This window comes from Triturus cristatus, chromosome 2_1 (assembly GCF_964204655.1).
Source record: "Triturus cristatus chromosome 2_1, aTriCri1.1, whole genome shotgun sequence".
Taxonomy (NCBI): Eukaryota; Metazoa; Chordata; class Amphibia; order Caudata; family Salamandridae; genus Triturus; species Triturus cristatus.
Genome location: NC_140581.1, coordinates 468,904,260 through 468,932,175, shown reverse-complemented (window position 1 = coordinate 468,932,175; position 27,916 = coordinate 468,904,260). Strand labels below are relative to the sequence as shown.

At 49.9% G+C, this 27,916-nt stretch overlaps 1 protein-coding gene across 1 annotated transcript in view; it reads left to right on the top strand.

The window, feature by feature from the left end:
* ANKDD1B (ankyrin repeat and death domain containing 1B) overlaps window positions 1-27,916 on the top strand; it is a 718,121-nt gene that overhangs the window by 50,827 nt on the left and 639,378 nt on the right. The window contains exon 2 of the mRNA XM_085632291.1: window positions 26,894-26,997. Coding sequence (XP_085488417.1) covers window positions 26,894-26,997 — 104 coding nt within the window. The remainder of the gene's footprint in view (window positions 1-26,893; window positions 26,998-27,916) is intronic.

Genomic DNA, 27,916 nt, shown 5'->3' with positions numbered 1-27,916 from the left:
TTTCACCTTGCCCCACGCAGCCCTGAAACAGTGTTTGCATTAACACCTCGCCCACAGCCCTTCTCATTCAGGGCATAGTGGGCGAGGAAGAATGGGTCTCGCTGAGGGGGCCAGGTAATGTTGGGAACTGGCACCATCTTCACCTTAGCCTTCCCTCCACCCCCATGCATGGCCCAGCAGCTGTGTATTTTTCTTTTTTCCCTCTACTGCCAGGCCATTGCCCCCAGGCAGTGAAGGGATGGGGAGGGCTGAGTAATTTACAAATAGCTGGGGCCTCGCTGTTTTTCAGGTGCTCCTTCCCTGGAGGGCTGGGGAATATATTTTTAATAGAAAGGGGCCTTTCTGTTTTTCAGGTGCTTCTGCGCTGGAGGCCTGGGGAATATTTTTTTAATAGAAAGGGGCCTCGCTGTTTTTCAGGTGCTCCTGCGCTGGAGGCCTGGGGAATATGTTTTTTAATAGAAAGAGGCCTCGCTGTTTTTCAGTTGCTCAGCTTGTAGGACATTGTCACCTTGGCTCTGTGTCCTTCCCCAGAACAATATCCTTCCACTTACATTCCTTGTGTGTTTCATGAAAAGGCACGCCCGCGAATGTGGGCTATGCCCCGCGGATGTGGGCCACACCCCCGAACGTGGGCCATGCCCTGCGAAAGTGGGCCACGCCCACCGAATGTGGGCCATGCCCAGAAAATGTGGGCCACTTTTTTTGTCAGTGCCCAGGCCAAATTGTGATCCCAAACCAACCCTGGATCATTCTCATACTAACCCAAAATGGCCTCCAAATTTTGCATCTGTTTTCTATAGACATTGGGCTGCCCGACAAGTGGTCATACGGAACAGTGTTTCAGCATAAGCACACCTTCCCTGTTTCAACCCAAAAGGAATGTTGCGCAGAAGTATAAAAGAAATGCCTCTCCATTGGTAGATGAAAGAGATGTCGATTGGAGTTCACTGCAAAACCCAGTAGTGGCGATGAGCTGAAATACTAGAACAACACGAAAAGCTTAAAAAATATGCCTCGTCGATTCATAAAAATCTATTGGTTTTCTGTCTGAGTGTCAGGATTTACTTGTCGCCAGTGTTAAATCCATAAAGCGAGAGCCAGGACACAGGTAAGTGAAGAGTTATTCAGTTTTAGTGAACAGCAAATGAAACCACCTGCCATCATTAGAACTGTCTCCCCATGACATCTATGACAAAGCTAGAGTTACACAGTTTGTTAAGCAGGTGGTGAAATGCTGCTATGGCACCAGTAGACTATAACAACCGCCTACCACTAGGACTGAAAAACAGTAGTGTGGCAGTTTTTCACGTTACCAACTGGGCAAAAACAAAACGCCCCTAGTGTCGCCTGTAACATCTACCACCAAGAGCTGCACATAGGCCAGTCTTTCAGTCAGTCAAATAATCTTTATTTCGGTCAAGGACCATCACAGATACAAAATTTGAAACAAATCAATATTAAATACACAGGAATAAAAACAGAGTTAAAATGAAATTGAGCAAGTTAATTACAATTAAAAATATAAAAGAGAGTAAAATTTCCTGGGTTGTCAACGAAGGGAAAAAAATCACATGGATTTATAGAAAGCTTTTTCTCCGACGCCACATAGCGTTGATAAAGCGTGAGACCGAGAAGACTATGGGCGTGGAAGTGTTGGTATGTAGTATGCTGAGTACCTGTTTATGATTGCTAACCCCAAGATTTCTGCAGGGTGGGACAAGCCAGCGATGTCGTATCAGTTTGTAGCCTTTGCAAAAGAAGAATACGTGGGCGACAGACTCTTCCTTGTCGCCACAGGCCGGACATACCATGGATTTATCGTTCGACCATTTGTGGGAGAAAGCCCTTAGTGGGAGTGTGCCGTATCTAAACTGTAGATACAGTTTTCTCGCAGAGAACGGCACTATCTCGTCAAGAAATGGCTCTACCTTATAACAGGTTTTTTGATTAAGGTAATCAAGTGTAAGTGAACCCAGCCCGGAATTACAGAGAATGATCGAAATACTATAGGTACGATGTAGGTTGACCAAATCGGCACAAGACATCTCGGCACAAAATGAGGCAGGATTGGACCAAAGACCAGGAATGCCCAGTTTCACACATACATTCTTGATGTAAGCAAACCAGGGCAATTTATGAGTTCCCACGAGTGACAACAACTCTTGGGTTTCTAGTCTGAAATGCAGCAATTCGGTGGTTACCCAGAGTCTTCGGCAGTACAGTAAAGGTCGTAAGGAGGCAAGTTCATCAATAGGTCTAATGCCCAAGTCCATTCTGATGGGGATAAGAGGGGTACTAGAGGGTAAAGCCAGCAGCGATCTGAAGAATGCATTTTCCGTCCTACAGATGTCATAAATCGTGGAATGGCCCCACAGTTTGGCGCCGTACAAGGTAGCACTGCGTGCTTGGCAACTGTATATTTCCTCGATAGGAGCGACTGGCTTGATAGAGGACTCTCTATGGAGCCTTAGTATGCCGCCTATGGTTTGTGCCAGTCTTAGTTTGGCTTTGGCCAGTTGCGGACCCCATTCCATTCAGTCATTCAAGGTGATGCCCAGGTATTCGAACACAGTTACCCTGTCTAATACTGTACCATTCAAAGAGGGATTAGAGCACCTGGTCTTAGGAGGATCACAGACCATAAATTTTGTTTTGTGTGTGTTAATCTCCAAACCCCTTGTGTGGCAAAAGTTGGCAAAACTGTCCAGGGCACGTTGGATACCCATAGGTGATTTGGATAGCAGGAGGGTATCGTCTGCAAACATTAGTGCAACCACCTGGTCGTTAAGTAGTTTTGGGGCATCAATATCTTTGACCTCTTTAAGGTGGGTGATGAGTGCGTTCACAAAAAGACAGAACAGAGTGGGGGCCAGAACACAACCTTGTCTTACTCCTCTCGAGACTGGGAATCTAGATGTTAAAGCACCCCTTTTGCCACTCCTGACTTGAGCGAAATTGTCCGAGTGAAGACGTCTGATGATGTTAAGAAGATAAGCAGGCACCCCCATGTCCTCCATCACTGCCCATAAAATATGGCGGGGTACCAGGTCAAAGGCAGATTTAAGATCTACGAAAATTAGGTAGAGGCTGCCACCCTCTACTCTAACTGTTTTCCAATATAGGAGTAGACGCCAGAGTAGCTGGTCTAACGTAGATATCTTATCCCTAAAACCTGCCTGATAACTGCTAAGGATCGAATGGTCAGCCATCCAGGACTGTAGCCGATCGAGTAATATACGTGAGAAAAGTTTCTGACTAACATCGATCAAGCTAATCGGGCGCTAGTTAGCCGGTAGTAAGGGAGAACCCTTTTTGAAAACTGGAATGCTCTCAGCTCCTGCCCAGGTATCCGGAACTTTGGTTCCCATAATGATAGCATTGAATAGGTAACAAAGATATGGGACCCAGATGGCCACTTGGTCCTTGTAAAGGTCACCAGGGATATTATCGAGCCCTGGCGCCTTACCAGCAGGAAGCCTTTTTATAGCAGATTCAACCTCAAGTAGAGTGACTCTGAGGTGAAAATTATCAGTAAGTGGGGCTGGGTAAGGAGAATACAGATGTGGTATCAACAATCTGGGATATAGGATAGGAAGAGGATTTGGGAATAGGTCATCATTTGATCTTTATTTCGACATTTTTTCAGTCATAAAAGATTACAGTTAAAACAGTTAAAACATATATAAAACCACAAGAGATAAATAAACATTTCATAAAATCAGATTATCAAACAGGGTTTGCAATCATAATATACAATCACTCCTGGATGCCGCTGTAATGAGAGAACATCTCTTGGACCACATAGCTAGCAGGAACTTTGAGAGTGCGAAAACTATGTGCGGTGAAGTGTCAGTTTTAAGGACTCTCACTGCAACAAGACATTTATCAAAGCCCATGTTCTTGGGAATAGGGTTAGGGACGGTAGGAAGGGAATATAAGAGTTGGTAGTGCTCAATCCATTTCTCTGGGGCGATATTAGGATCGTCTGCTTTGCGGCCGTCCCCACTTCCATTTCTAACTATTAACCAGAATTCCCTCATGTCCCGATTCCCAAGTGCAGATTTTATGGCAACCCATTTACAGTTATCCCAGTTCTGCTTGGCCTCATTTAACACTGACTTATAATGCAGTCTTTTTTGCCTTATCAGTGGTCTGTCCATGGATTTTTTTTTTTTTTAAAACCTTTATTTACGTCAACATGGTACACAGCTATTCAGCCGACATCCCGGAGGTTCGGCAGCACGATAGGAACAATACGTAGGAAGGTCCATGTCCGTACATCAGGAGTAACAAAGGTTTAGTTTTAATGTAAACCAAAAAAATAAAAAACACGAGCAAGGCAAAGGATATAATAAGCATGCGCTAGTTCTCAGCTGGGGCGAGGTCCCACTCCCATCAGCGGAGCGGTACTCCACGCCAAAGAAGCGAGGGGAAAGCAGGGGTACAGACTCCAGGTTATGAACAGTTTACGTATATAGTTGGAAGTAGAGCTGGGGGGAAAGTTGCACATCGAGCATCTCAGCAACTGGGGGCACACAAATATCTCCCCTATAATGGTTCCATTGCCCCCATATCTTATGCCACTTCTTAGGGCGCCCCCGGGCACTGTACACCGTTTTCTCCCGGAACATGCCCCAGTCCATATTTTCCATCCATGCTACCAAGGTGGGAGGTCTCTGGGATCCCCACAGCTGCGCAATATCTCGCTTCGCCACCATATTCCCCAGAGTCACCCATTGGGTCTGAGCGGCATCGTAGTCGGTGGGGCCCTAGACATTCAACAGGCATCGTCTTGCCTCCGGGAAGAGTGCGATACCCGTGACCTCTTCCATCACGTCATGAATTTGTTTCCAGAACTCTGCGATCTCCCCACACTCCCAAATAATGTGTAGGAAGGTGCCCAACATCCCACAGCCTCTCTTGCATAAGCCATCGTCAGAGAAACCCATATGGATCAGGCGGGGCCCCGTGACGTAAACCCTGTGAAGTATCTTAAGCTGCACCAGCCGCAGTCTAGCCGGGATCGCAACCTCCTTCGGAGAGGAGACGGCATATTGCCAGTCCTCATCGTCCAGTTCGAGACCATCCCTAGTCCATTGTTCTCGCACATCAAGGAGGAGGTCGGTCCGGACATTGACAAGCTTCTTGTAAATCAAGGAGATTGTACTCTCCGGCATATGACCATCCAGAATCCGATCCTCCAAAGGAGAAGACTCAGGCACGGCCTCCCCCTCGGCACGAACGGAGAGCAGAGCGTGACGCACCTGGGCATATCGAAAGTATTCGGCACCCCCTAATTCGTACTCCGTCTGCAGCATCTCAAACGATTTCACCTTGCCCTTAGTCAGCAGGTCCCCAACTCTAGAAATCCCAATTAGGTCCCACTTCTCAAACCCTTTCGTGTGCCATAATTTCCCTAGTATATCGGATTCAAAAAGCGGAGTAGCCCGGGTAAGTCTGTCCTTCCAGCCCAACGAGTTTGTAACCGCCTTCCACACATGCACTGCCGTCTTGGTCGGTCCCGTGAGGGACCCGTCCAATGATTTGGAATACAGCGCCCTAAGGTAATTGCCCCGGCGCAACAGCCACCGATCCATAGCAAACCCAGGGTTCAACGCCGGACCGTAAACCCCATGGTTAATCGCTCCCAATTGGGTAGCCCAGTAATATCTTCTGATGTCAGGGAGTGCTATCCCCCCGTCATACCATGGAAGGGTCAACTTTGCTATAGCTATACGTGGTCGACCGTCCCATAACAGCGAACGCTGGAGGCTCTCCACCTCACGAAAATAACAGGCAGGAACTAATTCTAGGGTGTTCTGTAAGGCATAGAGAAACCGGGGAAGAGACATCATTTTAAACAATGCGGCACGGCCAAGGAGGGAGAGCGGTAGCCGCCTCCAACCCGCGACATCCCGTCTCAAGCGTGTCAGCGGAGGAAGGAGGTTCTTCTCGTATCGGACAGAGGGGGTCTATGGAAATATATATCCCCAAGTACAGAAAGCCCCGCTGGGCGATCTGGATGGAGCAATCCCGCGGGACGGCAGGGGTGTCCCCACTGAGAACATATAGGTGCGACTTTCCCCAATTAATGGCGAGACCCGAGTTACTACCAAAAGACTTCAAAACGTCGCAGACCACTATGAGGGATTTCCGAGGCGAGGTCAAATATAACAAAATGTCGTCTGCATACAATGAAATGCGGTCCTCGTGGTCTGGCGACCATCGGATCCCTCTTATGTCTGGCTGCCATCTAATCCATGCCGCCAGTGGCTCAAGGGCGAGAGCGAACAGTAGTGGCGACAAAGGACAACCCTGCCGAGTGCCCCTCCCGAGCCCGAACGGAGATGACGCCCTACCGTTCACCGCGATTTTAGCCAAAGGTTCCTCATAAAGTAGCCTGATCCAGCCTATAAAACCGGGTCCGAAGCCGAATTTTGTGAGCGCTGCCCACAGATACGGCCATTCCACAGTATCGAAAGCCATCGTGGCGTCGAGTGACACCAAAATGGCCGACTCCCGCAGCGTCCCAACCCTCGCGAGCGCGCCATGAAGTCGCCTGAGGTTCAAAGCAGTGTTGCGGTGTGGGATAAAACCGGATTGGTCCGGGTGGATCAAGTCCCCGATGACCCTGATCAGACGGTTAGCCAGCAGTTTGGCGAGGATTTTGGGCTCAGCGTTGAGTAGGGAGATCGGCCTATACGATCCGCATCTGTTTCGGGGCTTGCCATCTTTATGTATAACCACTATTGTCGCCAGACGTTGGTCGAATGGAAGACACCCCTGCCCCCGCGCCTCCACAAACATATCTCGCAAATACGGAGCAATCTTATCCGGTCTGAGTTTATACAACTCGACCGGCAAGCCATTCGGGCCCGAGGCCTTGCCCGGGCGTAGCGAGCGGATAGCGACTGCAACCTCGTCAGCGGTGATGTCACCATCAAGGTCCTCCCTGTCGACATCGGACAGACAAGGCAGGGCAATGTCTCGCAGCAGATCATGCGAGTCTTCCTCCGGCCTGTCCGACACAGACGTATAGACCCTGCGGAAGTGGTCCACGAAACACTGGACTATCCCATCGGGTTCTGTGACAATATCCCCGCCATCCGTCAGTATTTCTGGCACAACTCTATTCACCCGTTCTTTCCTGTCTAACCACGCTATTAATTTCCCAGCCTTGTCGCCCACGTCATACAATCGCCCTTGTTGGTCCCTGCTAAGAACCTTAGCCGCGTTTGTCACCAGTGCTTTATATTCAGATCGTTTTAATCTCAACTTATGCAGTGTTGCCGCCGTGACCTCTTCTTCCAGGACAGACTCTAATGCCACTATCTCAGCCTCGATCTGCGCCACCTCCGCATCTCTCCGACGTTTGACATCCGCTATCAAGGAGAGGGCCTCCCCTCTCAGTACTGTTTTAAACGCTTCCCACAAAGACACCGCGGAGGTAACCGAGCCAAGGTTCTCCGAAAAGTAAAGATCAACCGCTTTCAACAACGCACCACGAGTCTTAGGGTCACGGAAATACCAGGGGTTAATAGGGGCAACCCTACCTGCCGCACCACGGCCAAAATCCATACTAATCCACACCGGCGAGTGATCGGATATGCCCCTGGCCATGTGCCGAGCCTCGGACACCAAGGAAGCGTGGGCAGCCCAGGTGAGAACATAATCTATTCTAGAGAGACTGCCGTGCGCCCCAGAGTGGAAAGTGTACTGCCGCTGAGCGGGGTGCAGCAGCCTCCAGCAGTCAACCAAACCTAGTGTATCAGTAAAGTCTGGGAGCCATCTCTGCGCCCCCCCGGGGTCCCTTGGCGGATGTCTGTCTAGTAATCCGGAACCAACTGCATTAAAGTCACCACCCATTACCAACACTCCCTCGGGGAGATCCAGCATGGCCCTCCCCAAGTCGGCAAATGTGACGGCCTGCAGGCCCGGGGGGACATAAACAGAAACCAAAACCAGTGTCCTGCCCTCCCATCTCCCCGCAGCCGCTGCAAAGCGCCCCCTCTCATCAACAGTAGTAGAGTCAATCTCCAACGGCAGCGAGGTCCTAACAAGTATTCCAGCCCCCCGAGATCCCGAGGAAAACCCAGAGTGGGCGATAAATTTATACCCCTTTCTATTAAGGGCATGACACGTGTTGCCTATCAGGTGCGTCTCCTGCAGCAAAACTATGTCAGGAGAGCACCTCTTCAGAAATTGCAGAACAATCCCCCGCTTAATACGATCCCCCAAGCCATTAACATTCCAACTAAGTATATTCAAACCCTAACCCCCATCACAGAATGGCAAGAGACCCCCGCCCATCCCCGAGAGCAGCACATAAGACTTGCATTGCGATACCTTGCAAAAGGAAAAACAACAAACACTCCAACAAACCCAAACCACCCCCCACCCTGCACCCCTGCATAAGCCTAAAAGCCCCCCCAACTTGCAGTGTGCCTGTCGCCCTAGCAAAAGCTAATCTACAAGAAGAAACCCCGTAGGAGGAAAGAGATCCCATTGTGCCCTCGCCACCCCCGGACAATAGCTAGCAATAAAAACAAATCAGTGAACCACTGTCCCGAGCTTGGCCAGAATGGTCGATCACCAGAGTCCTCACTCTTTTGCGACATGGCCTCCTTCCGCTCCGACAGTATGGTCCCCGCTGGTACGCCGCTGAGGCAATGTGTCCAGCCATTCCCCAACCTCGTCTGGCAAGTAAAAGAAAAAGGTTCGTTCTTCGTACTCAACGCGCAACTTGGCTGGGAAGAGCATGGCATACTTCAGACCCCTCTCACGTAGCCTCCTCTTAACCCCCAGGAAACTCTGCCGTTGCTTCTGCACCGCCTGGGTTAAGTCAGGATAAAAACTCACTGCAGTGTTCTGGAATGTGACCGGTCCGGACCCCCGTGACGCCTGCAGAATGGCATCGCGGTCCCTGAAGTTGAAGATCCTGGCGATGATCGGTCTCGGGGGGGCTCCCACCTTGGGCCTTCCGCCCGGGACTCGGTGGGCCCGCTCGACCACAAAGAACTTGCTGAGGCCCTTAGGTGCCAGATGGTTAAGCACCAAGTCCTCGACAAACAAGTCCGCCGATTGCTCCTCCGATTTCTCCGGAACGCCAACAATGCGCACGTTATTGCGCCTCGCCCGGCCTTCAAAATCCTCCATCTTGCGGGCAATGAGGTCGTTGGTAGTCCTCAGCGTGCGGACCTCTATTTGCAGATCAGAGACGTTCCCCGTGAGGCTAGTGGTTTTTTGGTCCAATGATTTTACTCTCTCATTAGTTTTCCCCAGGTCAGCGCGGAGCAAGTTAACGTCGACTGAGATGGTGTCCACTTTGTGTGCCAGGGTCTCAAACTGTTGCCTAATAGAGGACTTCATCTCCTCAATGGCGCCCATATTGTCTTGCAGTGACAATTCCGGTGCGGGGACCAAGCCGTCTCCCGATGATTCCTGTAGCTTCCCCGGTCCGCTTGGCGATCCCTTTTGCTGGGCATAGCGATCCATATTGTTGGTTTGGGTGTAGCCCCCCCGCCTGGTATTCTTGGGCTTCTGTTTGTCGGCCTCCGGTTTGGTCGACATCCTCAACCCCGGAACAGTCAGCGTCAAAAAAGGGGCCGCTCAGCCACGCAATTGGCACGAGGTTCGCTGGATCTGGGACTCCGATGCAATCCCATGCATGTGCAGGCCGAGCTACAGGCAACTGTTGTCCAAGACACTCGCGGGCCGAGGCACGTAACTGTGAGAGAAAGCGAAAGTGAAAGTGGAAGCAGCCCCCCTCCGATGATCCGCACCGCACGCGGCCGCTGTTGTTCAATTAGTGTCCGGGCCCATGCCAACGCGAGACCCGGGCACCTCCAGGGGATAGGCCGCAAACTTCAGCCTGTCACAACTTCGGTCTCCGGTGTATGATTTCAGTCCGGACAACGACGCTCGCCTCAGCAGTAGTTCATGTCCAAGATTCCGGATATTTGACACAGGATTTTTCCAGGATAATTGCCGGAGGGAACGAGGGTCACGGGAGCTCTGTGCTCACGCGGCCATCTTGGTCCCGCGCTAGGCTCCTCCCTGTCGTTGGATTTAATAGCATCCAGCAGTGCCCCCTTTGCGATCTTACAGTTATGGTCAAACCAGGTAAGGGGTTGCTTAGACTTGCCCTGTTTGACCAATGGAGGATTTAATGTGTCCGCAAGGGCGGACACTAAACCCAGGTGGATATGATATATCTGCTGGGTAAACAGATCTTTGGATTGGTCTAAATGGGCAGTTAGTTCTGAGAGTGCCTGGTAGACAGCTTGATATGAAATAGTCATTTTGTCGGGAGATCTTTTGACCGTTGGCCATTTAAGCCTTCTTCTGTCATTTGAGAGAAGAGGACTGCCACAAGTGGGAGCTCTTTCCTCAATATTTAGACCAGTCACGGGGATACTTAGATCAAGAGCAAGGGCATCATGGTCACTCTCATGGCGGGGGAGGACCTTGAAGTCTATTACCCTGGGCCAGGTCCTGGTCTCTACCAGAACATAATTGATACGAGAGGACTGGCCAGGGCGATTGAAAGTTGGTCTACCCTCCATATCGGATAGAGAACGGCCATTACAAGCTCTAAGGAAGTGTGTGAGGGTAATAGAATTCAGCTGGAGGGCAAGAGGGGACCAGGACTTGGTTGGTGGAACTTGGAGGTCAGGAATAGACCAGAGTGAATCCTCCTCTGAGGTAATAGACTCTACAAGACCCGGCAACGGTTCGTACTGGCAGTTAAAGTCACCAGCAATAATCAGAGTAGTCTCGCCCTGAACAGTTGAAATAAATTTGTCTAGAGTGTCCAGTAACGGCGACTCTTTACCAGACTGAGTAGGCCGAGAATAAACGTTGATAAGAGTCAGGGTGGTTTTAGAGGGAAACAAGAGTCTAACACACTGTATGTCAGGGGAGAAAATATCTACCTGAGACACTGTGCAACCTAGATGTGAGCCAATTAGGATAGACATACCCCCAAAAGGTCTACCCCCCACGGCGGAAGAAGCCAGGTTGTTAATAGATAAAAAGCCCAACCTGGAGAAGTGCTCCCTGAGCCAAGTCTTCTGGAACAGACAAACGTCGAACTGGTCGATGAATAAACCCCAATCTGGTGAATCCATCTTGTTACGGAGCCCTGCTACATTCCATGACAAAAAAGAGAGTTTGTTGGCAATGCCCGAGGATTCAAGACCGTTAATGTTTAGGGAACCAGGGTCCACAGATACGAGGAGAGGAGGAGTGCTGGCCTTGTCATTCGCTAATTTAGTAATGCCCTTAGCCAATTGAAAGCCTGCAAGGGATGGAGGTAAAAAATAAGGGTGACCCCCAGGAGGATCAGGCCTACTTATATCTGAATTTGGAGCAATAGTGATGGAGTCCCCATCATAAGCCAGTGGACCTAGGTGATAACTATCTAGAAGCAGGTCGGCTGGCCTAATGAGTCAATCTACATCTTCCAGTGGAGCATAACGATTTGATACTGGTAGGTTACAAAGAGTAGTATAGTGTGGCAGATTGACAGATAAAGGCTGTGGGGGCGGAACGCGACCTTCAAGATTGAGTAGAGAAAGGGGAGCATCCGTCCTCCGGGGGCAGGGATAAAAGAAATCAAGAGTAAGAGCACAAATTGTCGAGAGAGAGTCCCTTGTTATTTGGTGTTGCGTTAATATACTTCGAATAATTGCTGGAGTTCTGAAGTTTAAGATCACACAGTCCCCAGGAAGAGACTTGTGTGCGGGACCCACCCAAGCAACCCGCCTGACCAGCAAAATATCGCCAGCCTTGCTGTATGGGAATTGCTTGTTTTTGGCCAACCAGAATAGACTCTTGTTACGAAGTTCCAGCTGAGATTCTTTATTGCCATGCTTCAGTTCAGGCAACCCTGCAAGTATTAGTACATAAGGAGCAGCTTCCGGAGGTAAGTTGATTGTGGGAAGACAGGTTTGTGGATGCAGATGGCTGACCCCCCTGCAATATCTGAAGTAGATGGCAAGAGACTACTAGAATTGACAGCGGGAGGTCTAGTTGGAATTACGTTTTGCCTTGCTCTTTGGAGTACATTAGGGTAAGTGGTATTGTGTGGGTTATAGGAAGAGAGGCCAACCATATCCTGGCCCTCAGCTGGAATACCAACATGTTTATTACTAGGGACTACAGAATTTGGAGAAGGTCGATCTTGAGTTGAATTGGAGGCTGCAAGAGGCTGGAGGATCAGGGGGGAAATTTGGTTCTGTGTAGGCAAGGGCCCAGGATTTGGGATGGAGACTGAGTGAGTTGGCCTAGGTTCATGGTTCAAATGTACCTGTGATGTGTTATTAGTGAGCATGCTATTATGAAGTTTGAGTAGAACAGGAGCGATCTCTTCCCTCACCATCAGTCGACACTGGGCAAGTAGATCCGTAAGGAGGGCTTGAGCCCAGGGGGGGTAGGACCGGGATTGGGGAGATTTAGAGAGGGTAAGCGTAGAACCTTGATCAGATCTCACTCTGTGTTTCTTTCCCTTAGACCCCCCCGGGTAGCTGGTTTTTCCTTCCTAGTTTTAATAGTAGGTCCCTCAATTGTAGATGCTGGAATTGGGAGTGTGGGGGAAACAGGGACAGTAAGAACCTCATTTTGGCCACAATTCAAGTCAGTGAGGGTAGGACAGGCATTCAGGGGGGACTGAATAGCATGAAAGCAATCCGGAGTGATGGAAAGACTCCTCTCAGTCAGTTCGATTTCGGAGGTAACAGCTCCAATCGCCTTCTGGAGCATTAAATCAATGGAAGTAGGGAGGACCGGAGCGGGAGAATGCAATTTTGGGCCAGAACGCTTTGCTGCACATGCACGTTTTCCCTGTATACGGGAGGGAGGGGCTTTGGCGGCCATCACTACCAAAATACAACAGAACCTGATCGTAGAGGGAAACAGTACCTTGGGCGTGGGCAGCAGAAGTAGGTCCAGAGGTGCGCAGATCAGAGGGGTAGCCCAGCCCAGGCTTCTCCGGGCTTTTATGAGCCTCTGACACCCCCTGATGACGTTTCGGCGGGTTTCACGCACAGCCCCCTGGGAGGTGAAGTTCGTTTGCGAGCCGTTTCCCTCACGGCAGTGGCACGGGGTGTGCGAGGATTTCAGCAGCCCAGCAGGGGAAAAAAGATTTGTAGGAGCAGAGGAAAAGTCCAGCCGTTCCCCTCACGGCGTGTACAGGTGCTAGTGTGGCGCGTCCGCCAGTCTTTACAGAACTAAAGGGGAAAATCGGCGATGTGGAAACATCTGAGATCAGTGCATCCCGAAGACATAGCTAAAGCTTAGTACCAGAGGGATCATGCAGCAGCAGAACAAGAGATCGAAACTGCTCCTGTGGATATATAATCGAACAGCAACACCAACAAGACAACGAAGACATGCGTTGTTTCACAACATACTGCAAAGAATGCCACCGCGTCGAGAATTCAGGTGAAACCAGTAAAGGTTTGGCAAAGCGCTGAAGACACCCTTGAAAGAGCATCACAGAAAAATTACATTAAAAACAAGATAAAAAAACAAGTTACAATATTAAAGTTAATAATTATCATTAAAAAATTAAAATAAAAGGCAACAAATATTTAACATTACTGTTAAAAAGTTTGGAAACTGAACAAAATGGTTAAAAAAATCTTTAAGAAAAACATCCTCTACATACAGGTAAATAAAGTATGTAGAGGGAAAGCTTTTTAATGCTTGCAGGAAGTTTGTATGCAGGGTACGCTAAAGGTCACTTCTTGCCGCCAAACCATAGTACATACAACAGACGTTTTTTCATATAGGAAGTTGGCTGCACGAGTGTAACTATACACATGATAAAATTAAAATATGATCAAAAAATCTTTGAAATTCACTGGAAAAAAAAAGTTAAAGGGACGTTATAGTTGCGTTGGCTAATAAGATTCTATACATTTTTTTTAAAACATTGAAATACACTGAATAAACCCAAAGTTATAGATGTTTGGGTACAGCAGTCCCTTTAACCCAGAACTTACTTACCAATGTGCCTCTGCAGCTCACAGCAGGTGCATTCATACGTTAACATGTTTAGAAAAGAATATTGCTTGAACCTAAACCTTTAAAGCTGTATATTTAATGTACTTTATCTCTTTCACCATACACCAGGTATGGCTTCAGGGTCTCCTCTGTGTCCAATGTATGCATCCGCATTTGTATGCACAGTAATTATATGTCAGAATGACCTTTCCTACGAAATTCCTTTTTTAAAATAATGTATGGATTGACGGAGTAATGTAAACAACAGAATCATGGATGAAGTGATCAGTATTGTCATCTGAGATGTCATTGATGTCATCAATGATGTCATTTAACATTAGTGATGTAATATGCAAGGTCACGTGTAGTACATGATGGGGGCACACATTGTAGTTACTTTATTAAACTATGACTGGCAAACCTCAATATTTTGTGTTTTTTAAAACGTTAGATCATGTCTCTTTCCAACACTCAACTATAATGTCCCTTTAACCATTGAATTTATATATGTGTGTGTATATATATATATATATATATATATATATATACGCAGTCAGCATTGAGGATTTTGCAATAGCACTTCTGCGCATTATATGGAATAAAACCTAGGTGCAATACATGGCCAATGTAATATGATGTTATCACAGTATTATATTTTATGTATGCATTTTATCAGAGCCCATACAGGGCACATTTCTGGTGAGGAACCAGTCCATGCAACTCCAGATTATTGACTGCAAACATGAGTGGAATTGTGAAATATGAAAATTAAGAACGGTTATTTTAATGAGAAATTGAATTTTTGATTTATAGTTATTTATTTATATATTAATTGTCTCACATTTTTCTTTATAAGATGCGGAAGAGACATCTAACTGGATTGATATATTTGTATAAATGCTCATACAGGGTGTAATCAGTAGCATTATGTCTATTCAGAATTTGGAAGGAATGTGGTATGTCCAATCAGAAATCACATTAGGCCTTTTCGGTTTTTGTATTTGTAACTCATGTAACGAATTAAACCGGAGAAGACTAAGTTAAAATGGCCGCGCTAAAAATGTATCTGTATCGATTGTATTTGACAATTCAAGTCCGTCATTTGTGACTATTACATACAGTGAAGGATTCAGTTGGTAATAAATGCGTGCTTAACAATGGCAATACGGACAATGACCAATGCCGGTGAGGCTGAAACGCGTTTGTCAGCATAATGGTGGTTGAATAAAGCATTTTGGAAAATTGTAGAGTGCACTATGATTCCTGTTGGAGATGTATTTTAAATGACCGCGGAACCTCCGCCGCGAATAGATGCACCCGTCACGAAAGTGAGCGGTGCTTTATTGGTAACTTTGGAAATGTATAGGTCGCCAGTAGATAGTTATAGTTAGCACAATGTTTCCATACCAAAAGCAATTTTTGACCTGCCTTCATCTTTGGCGCCATTTGAAGCATCTTCACGAAATTTTCCAAAAACGTCTCATAGTGAATCTTGGTGTGCATGGAAAGTTTCGGGGTGATCCGTGAAGTGGAGGTCGAGAAAATGGGGGATAAAAAAAAAGTGTGCTTTCTCATGTTAATTTAAATAGGACTTGTGAACACGCCTACAGCCCGAACCGCTGGATGGAATTGCACCAAATTTGGCAGAAATGTAGATTTGGTTGCGCATATCACGCTTTGTGTTATTTAATGTAAATCCATTCAGTAGTTGTTGAGAAATTACAGAGAAACCAAATATGGATATCTGTGACCGAGGATCCTTCACAAATAATTGCGAAAAATGACGAGGTTCTGAGGGAAATGCAGAGCTCTGATTGGCTGCTAACACTTCAGTCAGGAAGTGTTGGCAGCCATCTTGGGATTTGAATTGAGCGGAGTACCCAAAAAAAAACATTAAAAAAAAGAAAACAGGGCAGAGTAGGAATACCCTGATCCCCAAGCCTTGGTCTTGGGGTCCCCCTGGGACCCTACCATGGCATACAATTAAATAAAAAACATTTACAGTGAAATTCGCAGCAAAAAAAACAACAAGCGCAGGCTTCCACTCTTGTTTTGGAAATCCCCCTGAGTAGGCCAGGCCCTAGCGGCATGTGCATTTATATAAAAACAGTAAAGGAAGGTGCACACAGGGCCTCCCTCCTTGGGCTTTTTTATGCCCCTCAGACCACCACCTCCCCGGGGCTTATGTTTGTAATAGGTGGGGGCACGCGGACCCCCAAGAGGTCAGAAATTAGCAAAAAAAGAGGCAAGATAAAGGTGAGAAACGAGCAGAAAGAGGCAAGATAGAGGTGAGAAACTAGCAGAAATAGGCAGAATAAAGGTCAGAAATGAGCAGAAAGAAGCAAGCTAAATGTCAGCAACAAGCAGAAAGAGGAAAAATAGAGATCAGAAATGAGCAGAAAGGGGGGCGTGGCCAAGATGGCGGGGTGAGCGGACGCTTCCTCCCGTAGCTCCTCCGGCCCGGCCAAGCTTGAGCCCTTTTCTTATGCTTTTCTCCCCCCGCTGAGGCTCAGCGTGGGAGAGGAGCGTGGCGGAGCACCTGGTGCGCACGTTGTTGCCGTTTTGGTTCTGATCGCCTCGGGGGAAGCCCCCAAAAAGTCCGATCGAGCTCGAGGAGCGAAGGAGGGCCTGAGAGGCGGAGCGCATCGGAGTGCTGTCCGGGCGCCTCGGTTGGGCCTGGTGCTGAAAGTTGCGATCTGGAGGGAATCTGGCCCGTCGCTCGACGGAGGGTGAAGGAGCCCTGCGGGAGGGGACCCGACGGTGCGGAAGACTTAGGACGGGTGCTTTGGCACTCAGACCTGTGTCGGCGACACTTCGCACTGTGTGGGCCCCTGTCCCTTGGCCGAAGTACGGCGGACTCTCTGTTGGGGTCGGACCATCTGGGCCCCTGCGTGTGACAGACTGAAACCGGCGGTGGAACCTATTTGATTGCTGTGCGTTTTGGGGGCCCCGGTGGTGTCACCGGGCCTGGTCGCTCTGCCCTGCCTCGCCCTGCCGCCATCTTGTCCCCGTGGGATCAGTGGTGTTGGCCTTCGCCGGAGCCCTTGCTGGCGGATGTATGTGACCGCCGCTGCTGCCGGGCTGACTTTTTGGGGGATGTGCTGATGAGGAGCCCCCCACTGTAGCTTCCATTCCTGTCTCGGATGGGCACCCGCGGCTGACGGTGACCGGGCTGGACCGCCATTTTGTCACCTGTGACGCAGCGACCCTGCTTGTGGGGGGACACCCACGTCGAGTGCTTGCCAGCAGCTGGGCATCCCTGGGGCGGCTGGACCAGTGCCCGACCGTAGTGCTTGCGATGTCTGGAAGAGGAGGCTCGAAGAAGGGGGACCGCACCCTGCCGGACATGCTTGGCAGGGCCCAGCAACTGCGGGACAGAACACAGCCTTCGCCGGGGTCCTCCCGGGCCTCGGCGGACGTGACTGGGGGGGAGCCACCCGTCACGAGGACCTTTATAGAGGAACTGTTTAGCTCCCTCAGGGAGGACTTCCAAACACTGAAGCGGGAGGTGGCCAGCGAGGTCCGGGAAGTGCGCAGGGAAGTGGAGGGCCTTGGCGAGCGCGTTGAAACGGCGGAGACGGAGGCCCAACGCCGGGAGGAGGAGATAGTCCATCTTCAACAGGACGTTCTCCGCCTCCGGGAGCAGTGTGTTGAGCTCCAGGCCCACTCTGAGGACCTTGAGAACAGATCACGGAGGAACAACATTCGTGGTGTGCCGACTGCAGACGAGGGGTCCGATCTGGGGAGCTACCTGCGGGACCTGTTCCGAGAGATCCTGGGGGAAGCTGCGGACTTCCCCATTAGCATTGATAGGGCACATAGGGTTGGCCGGCAGCGCCAATCATCGGCACCTCCTCCGGACATTCTGGCCTTCCTGCCCGATTTCCCGCTGAAGGAACGCATCATGACTGAGGCCCGCAGGAAACAGCCCCTGACTTTCCGGGAGCGGCCGGTGGCGCTTTACCAGGACCTCTCCGCCATCACGCTGCAGAAACGCAGGTCCTTCAGGATTGCCACTGACTTTTTGCGCGAACACGAGACGCCGTACTCTTGGGGTCATCCCTTCCGCCTGATCTTTCGATGGAACGGGGTGCTACACCAGCTACGCTCCTTGCAGGACATTTGTGGAGTCTTGGGGCTTACGGCGGCGGAGGAGGAAGGAGCTACACCGTCGTGGAGGGCCTCGGAGAGACGGAGCCGGCGGAGGTCGGCGAGGCGACGATCAGCGGCCAGCGCAGGGCGTCCTGATTCCCCTACCATCAGGGCGGACATGGCCGACGCTTTGAGGGCGGCGGCCAGGGACTCGGCCGGCTCCACCGGCGTGGCCTTGACGGCCTAACACTCACTCCGGGGGGAGATGCCTTTAGCTTCTTTAAATGCTGGGTACGGGGCGGGGGGGTCGGGGGGGGCGGCTGGAGGTGAGTGGCTGGACGTCCACTTCGTTCTTTTCTACGGACTTGCCCGTTTTGGGGCTTGACTGGGACAATGGGGTGTTTGAGTTTGCGTTTGGCTAGTTGTCAGGGTTGTGTTTTGGGGGGGTGTAGGGGTTGTTCTGGGGTTGGGGAGGTCCCGTCCGATGTTGTCCATGCCCACGCTTGGTCTGTTATGGCTTGTCCTGCGCGGCTGCCCCGCGCGCCCCACCCGCTGATCCCCTGCCCATTGCACGGCGCTCCCGATCCCCGAGAGGAATGTCGGCCCTAAAGGTAGTGACCCTTAATGTTCAGGGTCTGAATAACCCCGTGAAGCGCAGAGCGATCTTATCTTTGCTGGAGGGGACGCAGGCGGACATTTGCCTTTTACAGGAGACCCACTTATTGTCCCGGGATTGCCATAGGCTGCGCTCTGCTAAGTTCCCTACCCAGTTCTTCTCCTCGGCAGCGAACAAGACGGCGGGGGTAGCCATTCTTCTAGCGAGCTCCTTTAGGGGGGAGGTTTTGTATAAGTGTGCTGAACAGAAGGGGAGGCTTCTTGCGTATCGCATGCGCTTAGGGGGCATAGCGTTTACGGTCGGCTCCGTTTATAGCCCAAACGACCACCAAGAGCGTTTCCTAGACTCCGTGTTGGTGGATGTCACTGCTTCCCCCGACCGCCACGTCATTTTGGGGGGAGACCTTAATATTGTCTTTGATTCTGTGATGGACAGATCGGCGCAGCGCTTCCCGCAGACGGGGGAACTGTCCCAGGCTGTGAAGGCCCGGATTGCGGAAATGGACTTACACGACCTTTGGCGCTCCATGCACCCCACGGATAGGGACTACTCTTACTTTTCACACGCACATCGAACCTACTCACGGCTGGACTACCTTCTGGTTAGTGGACCGATGCATGCCGCTGCCACGGCGGCGGACATCGGGGTCCTGACCTTGTCTGACCATTCACCAGTCACCGGCGTTTTCCAGTGGCCGGCGGCCTCCCCCTCTCGGGGGGTGTGGCGCCTCCGGGATACCCTTTTACACAAAAAGTCTGTAGTGCAGCGCATTGGGGAGGTCATACAGGACTACCTAACTCACAATAGCAACACCGACACTTCGCAGGCGACACAGTGGGCGGCATTGAAGGCAGTCCTCCGGGGGGAATTTATCTCTATCTCCGCAGCCGAAAATAGGGAGCGGCAACGGAAGAGGGACGAGCTGACCGTTCAGGTCCGGGAGCTTGAGCAGGTCCACCGCCGCACGGGGGCGCCAAGGGTGTGGAGGCAGTTGAAGGCTGCGAGGAAGCTCCTGTCGGCATTGGATCTTGATAGGGCGGAGTATGCCGCCTTGCGCTTGAAACACGCCTTCTACACTGGGGGGGACAAATGTGGCAAGCTCCTAGCACACCGGCTCCGGGTCACGCAGCAGCGTGGCGTCGTGAGGGAGCTGGTGGGCACGGACGGGGTGGTCGTGTCCGGGGACGCAGCGGTAGCGGAATCTTTCCGCGGCTTCTACGAGGCGCTGTATGCGGAGGAGCCCTCCTCGCCACGGGACGCCGAAGGCTATTTGGAGTCGGGGACCCTTCCGGTGCTGGATCCGGCTCAGGCGGACCACCTGGAGCGGGATATCCATGTTGAGGAGGTGATTTCCGCTATCGCGCGGCTGAAGCATGGTAAGGCCCCGGGCCCGGACGGGTACACGTCTTTGTTTTATAAGACTTTTTGCACGGCTGTGGCCCCTGTCCTTACTCGGCTATTTAATTCCTTTTCCGCACCGGGAGCCATCCCACCGGATCTCCTGAGGGCGACGGTCGCGGTAATTCCGAAACCTGGGAAGGACCGGGCCCTCTGCGGTTCGTATCGACCCATCTCGCTCTTAAATGTCGACCTCAAGTTGTATACAGGGATTCTAGCGTCCAGGCTGGGTCCACACCTCCCCGGATTGGTGGAGGCGGACCAGGCTGGCTTTGTACCCGGCAGACAGACGGTTGATAATACCAAGCGGGTGGCGCATGTTCTGGAGAAGGCCTCGCGGATCCCGGGGGAGCGGATGTTGCTGTCCGTCGACGCGGAGAAGGCCTTCGACAGAGTTCACTGGCCGTATCTCGAGCTGGTTCTCAAGAAATTGGTAATCGCGGATAAGTTCCGCACCATGGTATTCAACTGTTATAAGCATCCTTCAGCGTCGGTGCGGGTCAACGGGTGCAGCTCCGGTGGATTTGCCATCGAACGCGGCACGAGGCAGGGCTGCCCCCTCTCGCCGCTCTTGTTTGCCCTCTACATGGAGCCGTTTGCTCAGAGGATTCGCGATAACCCGGATGCGGTTGGGGTCCGGATGGGCCAGTATGTCCACACTGTCAGTCTCTACGCGGACGATGTCCTGTTGACCTTGGACGACCCTAGGAGGTCGCTGCCTGCTTGCCTCCAGGAACTAGACGCCTTTGCCTGTGTGGCCGGCTTCAAAATGAATATGAGCAAGTCGGTGGCGTTAGACGTGTCCCTGGCTGCGGACACCAGGAGGGACCTTCAGCGACTCTTCCCCATGCAGTGGTCCTCCTCCACGGTGCCATACCTGGGGATTCTGCTGGCGCCCACATTACCGGAGATGGTTACGGCTAACTATGCCTCCCTCAGCAGGAAGATCAAGGAGGAGCTTGGTCGCTGGAGCAAAGGCCTACTGTCCTGGCTGGGGCGAATCGCGGCGGTTAAGATGACGGTGTTGCCCCAGATACTGTATCTTTTCCGGGCCCTCCCTCTCCAGCCCCCGGTGGGCTGGATACGACAAATGCAGGCTGACATCTCCCGCTTTGTCTGGCAGGGCCGCAAGCCACGAATGAAGAGGGTCCTCTCCACGCTTGCTCCGGAGGCGGGGGGCCTCGGTATTCCGGACCTCCGTAAGTCCTTTCAGGCGGCACAGCTGCGATATTTGGTGGAGTGGAGCAGGTGGGAGTCCGACAAACACTGGCTCTTTCAAGACCAGGCAGTGGCGGGCCGCACTTTACAAGAGGTTCCATTCTTGCGCCGCGCGCACCGCCCCCCTAACCTTTACGCTTCTTTTATTACGCGGGTCCCCCTGCGGGTGTGGGACGCAGTCTGTGAGGCTCGGGGCCTCACCACCTTCCCTTCGCCGTTCACACCCATAGCGGGCAACCCGGACTTCTCCCCAGGGATGGAGCCGGGAGTTTTCTCCCATTGGGTGCAGGCGGGCTGCAGGGCGCTCTTCCAGATCTATGGCCCGGAGGGAGTGATTCCGTTTCAGCAACTCCGCCAGGAGTTCGGCCTGACGGAGCTGGACAGATTGCGCTACATGCAGGTTCGGCATTGGGCCCTCCAGCCCCAGGTGCGTGACACCGCTGCTCGTCAAATTACACCGTATAGGGGGTGGCTGGCTACCCGGACCTCCGACGCTAAGCTGATTACCGATCTGTACAAGTACCTACAACCCCTGCCGTTTCACTATTACAATCCGGGGAGGGAGCGCTGGCACAGGGAATTGGGTAGGACACTCAGCCACAAGGAATGGGACAAAATTGCGTATCGGGCGCGGCACTCTGCATATCACACGGGCCTTACGGAGACCTTCACTAAGGTGTCCACTTATTGGTATTACACCCCGGAGCGACTGTATGAAATGCATAAATACACTGACAAGGGGTGCTGGCGGGGCTGCGGGCAGGAGGGTACCCTCTCACACATTCTTTGGGATTGCCCTGTGCTGACCGTTTACTGGAAGGAAGTTTTGGACGAGGTGGATAAGCACTTTGGGATAGAGCTGCCGCGCTTCCCGGCGTATGTCCTGCTGGGCCTCCCCAATGACCTAATGTACCCACTGAAGTCCCGCAGGGGCAGGCAGATCGCGATTGCGCTGGGGTCTGCGGTCCAGAACATCCTTATCCACTGGCGCACCAACACTGTCCCCTCCATCACGGGTTGGTTGCATAGGCTTTGGCATGTGCTGGGAATGGAGAAGCTGTCGCTCACGGTGGCGGGGGAAATAGACCAATTTGAAGAGCTGTGGCAACCCTTTCTAGCGCTGCTGTCCACCGAATTCCGGGAGCTCACCTGTCCGAGGTATCTTAGGCTTCTCAGGCTGACGCCGCCGGTGATTCCGGCGGACTAGATCACATGAGAGACAGGGGCCTCCGGGGGGGGGGGGGTGCGGGGCTTCTTGGTGAGGACTAATCTGACGCGGGACCATAGGACGGGGGGGGTGGGGTATTGTTTTTTCTTCCTTCCTTTCTTTACTGGGGGGATGGGGGGGGGGGTGGATTGTGCTTTGTCGAGTTGCTGCTGGCTTTCATTGCTCAGATTTGGGGTGTTGGATATGCACGCAGGGATTCCACAGTTTGCATTTCTAGCCTTTCATTTACTGTGCTTTTCCCCTGGCCCATCGAGCTATCCATCGCCAACCCTCTTGAGTTGCACCTTTTTTCTTTGATTGTATTAAATGTACCCTAACCTCCTATCCCCCTCCCCCATGGTTTGTTTTGTTTCAATAAAAACGTTTTAAACATAGAAATGAGCAGAAAGAGGCAAAATAAAGGTCAGAAACAAGCAGAATGAGGCAAAATAGAGACCAGAAACGAGCAGAAAGAGGTAAAATAGAGGTCAGAAACGAGCAGAATGAGGCAAACTAGAGATCAGAAACAAGCAGAAAGAGGCAAAATAAAGGTCGGCAATGAGGAAAATGAGGCAGACTAGAGATCAGCAATGAGCAGAAAGAGGCAAAATAAAAATCAAAAACGAGCAGAAAGACGCAAAATAAAGGTCAGAAACTAACAAGAAGAGGCAAAATAAACGTGATAAGAAAGGAGAAAGAGGCAGAATAAAGGTCAGCAACAAGCAGAAAGAGGCATGATAAAGATGAGAAACGAGCAAAAAGATGCAAAATAGTGGTCAGAAATTAGCAGAAAGAGGCAGAAAAGAGGTTAGAAACGAGCAGTAAGAGGCAAAATAAAGGTAAAAAATGAGCAGCAAGAGGCAAAATATAGGTACAAAATGAGCAGAAAGAGGCAAAAAAATGCCAGAAAAAGCAGAAAGAGGCAAAATAGAGGGCAGTAACCAGAAGAAAGAGGGAAAATAGAGATCAGAAACAAGCAGAAGGAGGCAAAATAAAGGTCTGAATCAAGCCGAAAGAGTTAGAATAAAATTGAGAAACGAAAAGAAAGAGGCAAAATAAAGGTAAGAAACAGGCAGAAAGAGGCTAAATAAAGGTCAGCAACAAGCAGAAAGAGGCATGTTTAAGTTGAGAAACAAGCAAAAAGATGCAGAATAGAGGTCAGGAACGAGCAGCAAGAGGCAGAATACATTTAAAAAATGAGCAAAATGAGGCAAAATAAAGATCAGAAACCAGCAGAAAGAGGAAAAATAGAGGTTAGAAACCAGCAGAAAGAGGCAAAATAGAGGCCAGAAACTTGATAAAAGAGACCCCCAACGACCCTAAGCAGCCAAGGGGACTTCATCCCCCAACCAGTAGCGCCCTAGGAGGCACGTTTGCAGAGTGGTTGAGAAAGGGGGCGGGCCTCTGAAGAAGTCTCAGCAATCCCACTGTGGGGGACTTACTGGTGGGGGGGTTCTTGGCCCCCAAGGACCCTCAGCAGCCAAGGGGACTTTATTCCCCAACCAGTAGTGTTCGAGGAGGTGCACTTGCAGAGTGGTTGAGAAAGTGGGTGGCCTCCAATGAGTTCTCAGTATTCCGGCTGTGGGGGTCTTACTGGTGGCAGCAATAGGGGTTCTTGGCCCCCAAGGACCCTCATCAGCCAAGGGGACTTCATCCCCCAACTAGTAGAGTGCCAGGAGATGCCAGGAGGTGCTTTTGCAGGGTGGTTGAGAAAGGGAACGGGGCCTCCAACGAGGTCTCAGCAGTCCCGCTGTGGGGGACTTACTGGTGGCAACACAGAGGAAAAAAGTCCTGTCTGGTCAATTTATTTGGTGGAATTCACACCATACCTTCGAGATGCTAAACTGTCATCTAGGAGTCACGATATATATACTAGATTCAATAACTTAGGAACAAATCAAGAACATCCGTTTCAATATCATAATTTCTTTCAAACAATGGTATTTATTATAATGATATATGTATACATACATTGACATCAAACAAAGAAATATATCTCAAAGTTTTGTGCATCAAAAGATTCAAGAAAGACTCTTCACGTTCTGGGGAACAAACTGTATTGCCCCTGCACACTCGACTCATCACTCCTAACAATCACACCTCAATCATTCCCTTCCTAAAACACAATCAATATGACCGAAACCATGAAACAAAACAACAAAATATGGCCAATAGGGAAATGACTATTTGCTCTACGTACAAAAGAGAGGCTAGTTGCCACTCGATTTTATATATATGTCAATAGCATTTTTAAATTATAGAAATATTTCGATTGTATATATCATCAAGCGTATATAATGGTCCTTGTATCTTGTTTCCTGGCTGTGCGCCGACGCGTTTCTGTGACCTTTTGCCAGGAGCTGTGTGCTTCAGAGGGAGTGGGAAGTCATGGGTGGTGGTGGGGGAGATTGCTCCAGGACTAGCCAGAGAGGCAAGAGTGTAATAATTACAAGCAAGCAGGATTTATTATTAATATTTGTTGGGTTTTATCATGTATCTAACAGCTTTCAAAGACGAATAGCATAAAAGAAGGGTGTCAATTGACAGCGTATTTACACAGTTAATCATAAACTATTTCAATCTTGGGGGAGAAGAAAAAATAGTGATGCGCAAGAGGAAAAAAGATGGGAAAAAGGCCGTGAATTCTCTGTCCGCCAAAATACAATTTAATAATGGATGGCCAGATACCACCATAACTTCTACTAGCCCCCTCTCTTCTTTGGAAACAATTTTCTAACACTTCTTCAAAGCTCAGAATGGATCTCATTTGGAGGCCTTCAGGAGTAGCAGCTTTACCATAGCACTCCCAAGCTATCCATGGGTTCAGGGTCATGTAGACAGCAGTAGAAACTGAAAGTAAACAGGGTACCATGTTACTCCCAAGATATTCGTGTGAACAGAAAATAAACAGGGTACCATGTTACTTCCAGGGTATTGGTAGGAACAGAAAGTAAGCAGGGTACCATGTTACTTCCAAGGTATTGGTAGGAACAGAAAGTAAGCAGGGTACCATGTTACTTCCAGGGTATTGGTGTGAACAGAAAGTAAGCAGGGCGCCATGTTACTCCCAAGGTATTGGTAGGAACAGAAAATAAACAGGGTACCATGTTACTCCTAAGTTATTGGTGGGATCAGATTATAAACAGGGTACCATGTTACTTCAAAATAACTGCCTCTATCCGGATGGGTTTCCTAAACCCCAAAAGGAAACCAGAATCTTTTTGGGGAAATGGAAAACGGGCACCTGTCGCTCACTCTGTCACCACTGAGTTATGGTCAGATATAGTGGCGGCGGACACAAAGAAAAAGTGGTGTGGCAGGTGGAGGGGGCGGAAGGTGTGCGGAGGGAGCACGGGAGGGGTTAATAATAAATAAAACTTCCCTGATACTGCCGGCCACCTCGCGACTCGGTGCTCCTCTGCTTCCTGCTCTCAGCAGTCCCTGGGACAGCACCTGGCCTCCCCATCAATCACCGCCCTCCTCTCATGCTGTTACCAAGCATGCGAGCAGCGCAGGGATTGGCATGAGCGGGCTGGTTTAATGCTCGCTCAGGCACAGCAAATCTGTGCTGTTCATCCAACCCGGCTGTGCAAGACAGCTAGGTTGGAGAAACCTAACTGCACATGTCTGTTTGGACAGCCGACCAAACCGACATGTGCACTTAGCAGTGGACATCACTCTTCCCCAACTGCCATGAACTGGCCCCACCCCTCCCCAAACACGCTGGCTCAGCTAGCAGCTGAAAAACAAAACGATAAAATATCATTTTATTTTTCAGCTTCCGGCTTTGAGCCAGTAGGGGAACTCCATTCCGCCATTACTGATGGGCCACTGCTGCTTAGATAGGCAAGGGTTTTAGGAGTCAGATAAGTCTGCAGGTGATAAAATTAAGCTCCTCTTCTTTCAAAGGAGTGGGACCTTTGCACCTCCCACCCCGCTTCACCTGATCTGCAACGATGAAGCAAAGATACCCAGGGGCCTAGACTGTGAATGGAGAGAATGAGGACGTAGTTCTGCTATGTGGACATAAGACTTTCACCCAGTGAAAGTGAACCCTTTGGCCTCCTGGACAAGGTCTGACAGCTGTAATATGCTCTATAGCCCATCGCAGGCTCTGGACTCCAGTACAGAATAGGTTCATGCGACTATGGGGAGAGTTTGAGATAATGCGTGCTAATGGAATATCATTTTCAGGCCGAAATAAATATTAGAACAACACTGCTGTAATTTTTCTAGTAGTTTGGAACATACCAGTTAGGGATAACAAGATATTTCTTAAATGTTTGCAAGCTAAAAGAGCTTTTTACAGGCCCTTTGCCATTGTAACTATAGTGTATCCCTTGGTTTTGTTTCAGTTCTTCGAAATGAGATTCTTTTACACAATGCAGCCAAAAACAATAACCTGGAAGTCATGGAACAACTCCTGAAGGAGAATGTAAATTTGAACGCTCATAACAATGTGAGTATCTTATTTATTAGATCATGGGCATGTTTCCGTTTCTTCTCATGGATATGCTTTCCTAGAATTAAACATTGAGCTGGTTTTAATTTAACCTTGAATGTTTTTGTAAGTACATCTGAACTGACCTGAAAGAAAGAATGAAAGTCTAGTCTCACAGAGGTTTCACATTTGTACACTCTATCACCCACCAGTGTTCAGACATGTCACACAGGGATGTATGAAGAGGGGGCTCTGGACAGGGATATCTTGATTGATGTGTTGCATCATTCTTCCTCCCTCGTGAAGAGTAGCACTGCCATCTCGTTACAGCATGGTGGAGTGATTTGTCAAATGTAGATGCATGCTGGCGTAATCTTGGGGTCCCACGCTTTCAGCATTGTTAACCAATACTTCTCCTTTAACCTGTATTGATGAGTCCCATTCACTTGCCTATATTCCGTTTCGCCCTCCCCATGATGCCACCTCCCTTTGTCCTTCTCCTACATCTTGAACAACCGAACTCAGTTAATTTCAAAGGAAAGATGCAGAGATTTCATCGCTGCCGTCCTTGGCTCCCCCTTACATGCTGCAACTTCTTTACCCATCCATTGGTGTCTGTTTTCCTTGGTTGCTATCAATTTCCCTCTTTGTTATTTGCTTTGGTTGGGAGTGGGATTTTCCAAAGTACTAAATTGAATTTGTCGCAGTTGTTGAAAGTTGAATAACAGATCTATCTCTCCATCTGTTCAACTATCTTATAAAGTCTGGATACTGTCTTCACGTTTTTGCTATTGGCTGTTAGGTATGGTATTTTACCTCATATGGAGTATTTATTTTTCAATATATGATGTGTATTGTTTCACAAGGAGCAGCAGTTGCCAACAAATATTTGCTGACTGCAGAAGCCATCTTATAAATAAGAGGCAACCTGAAGAAC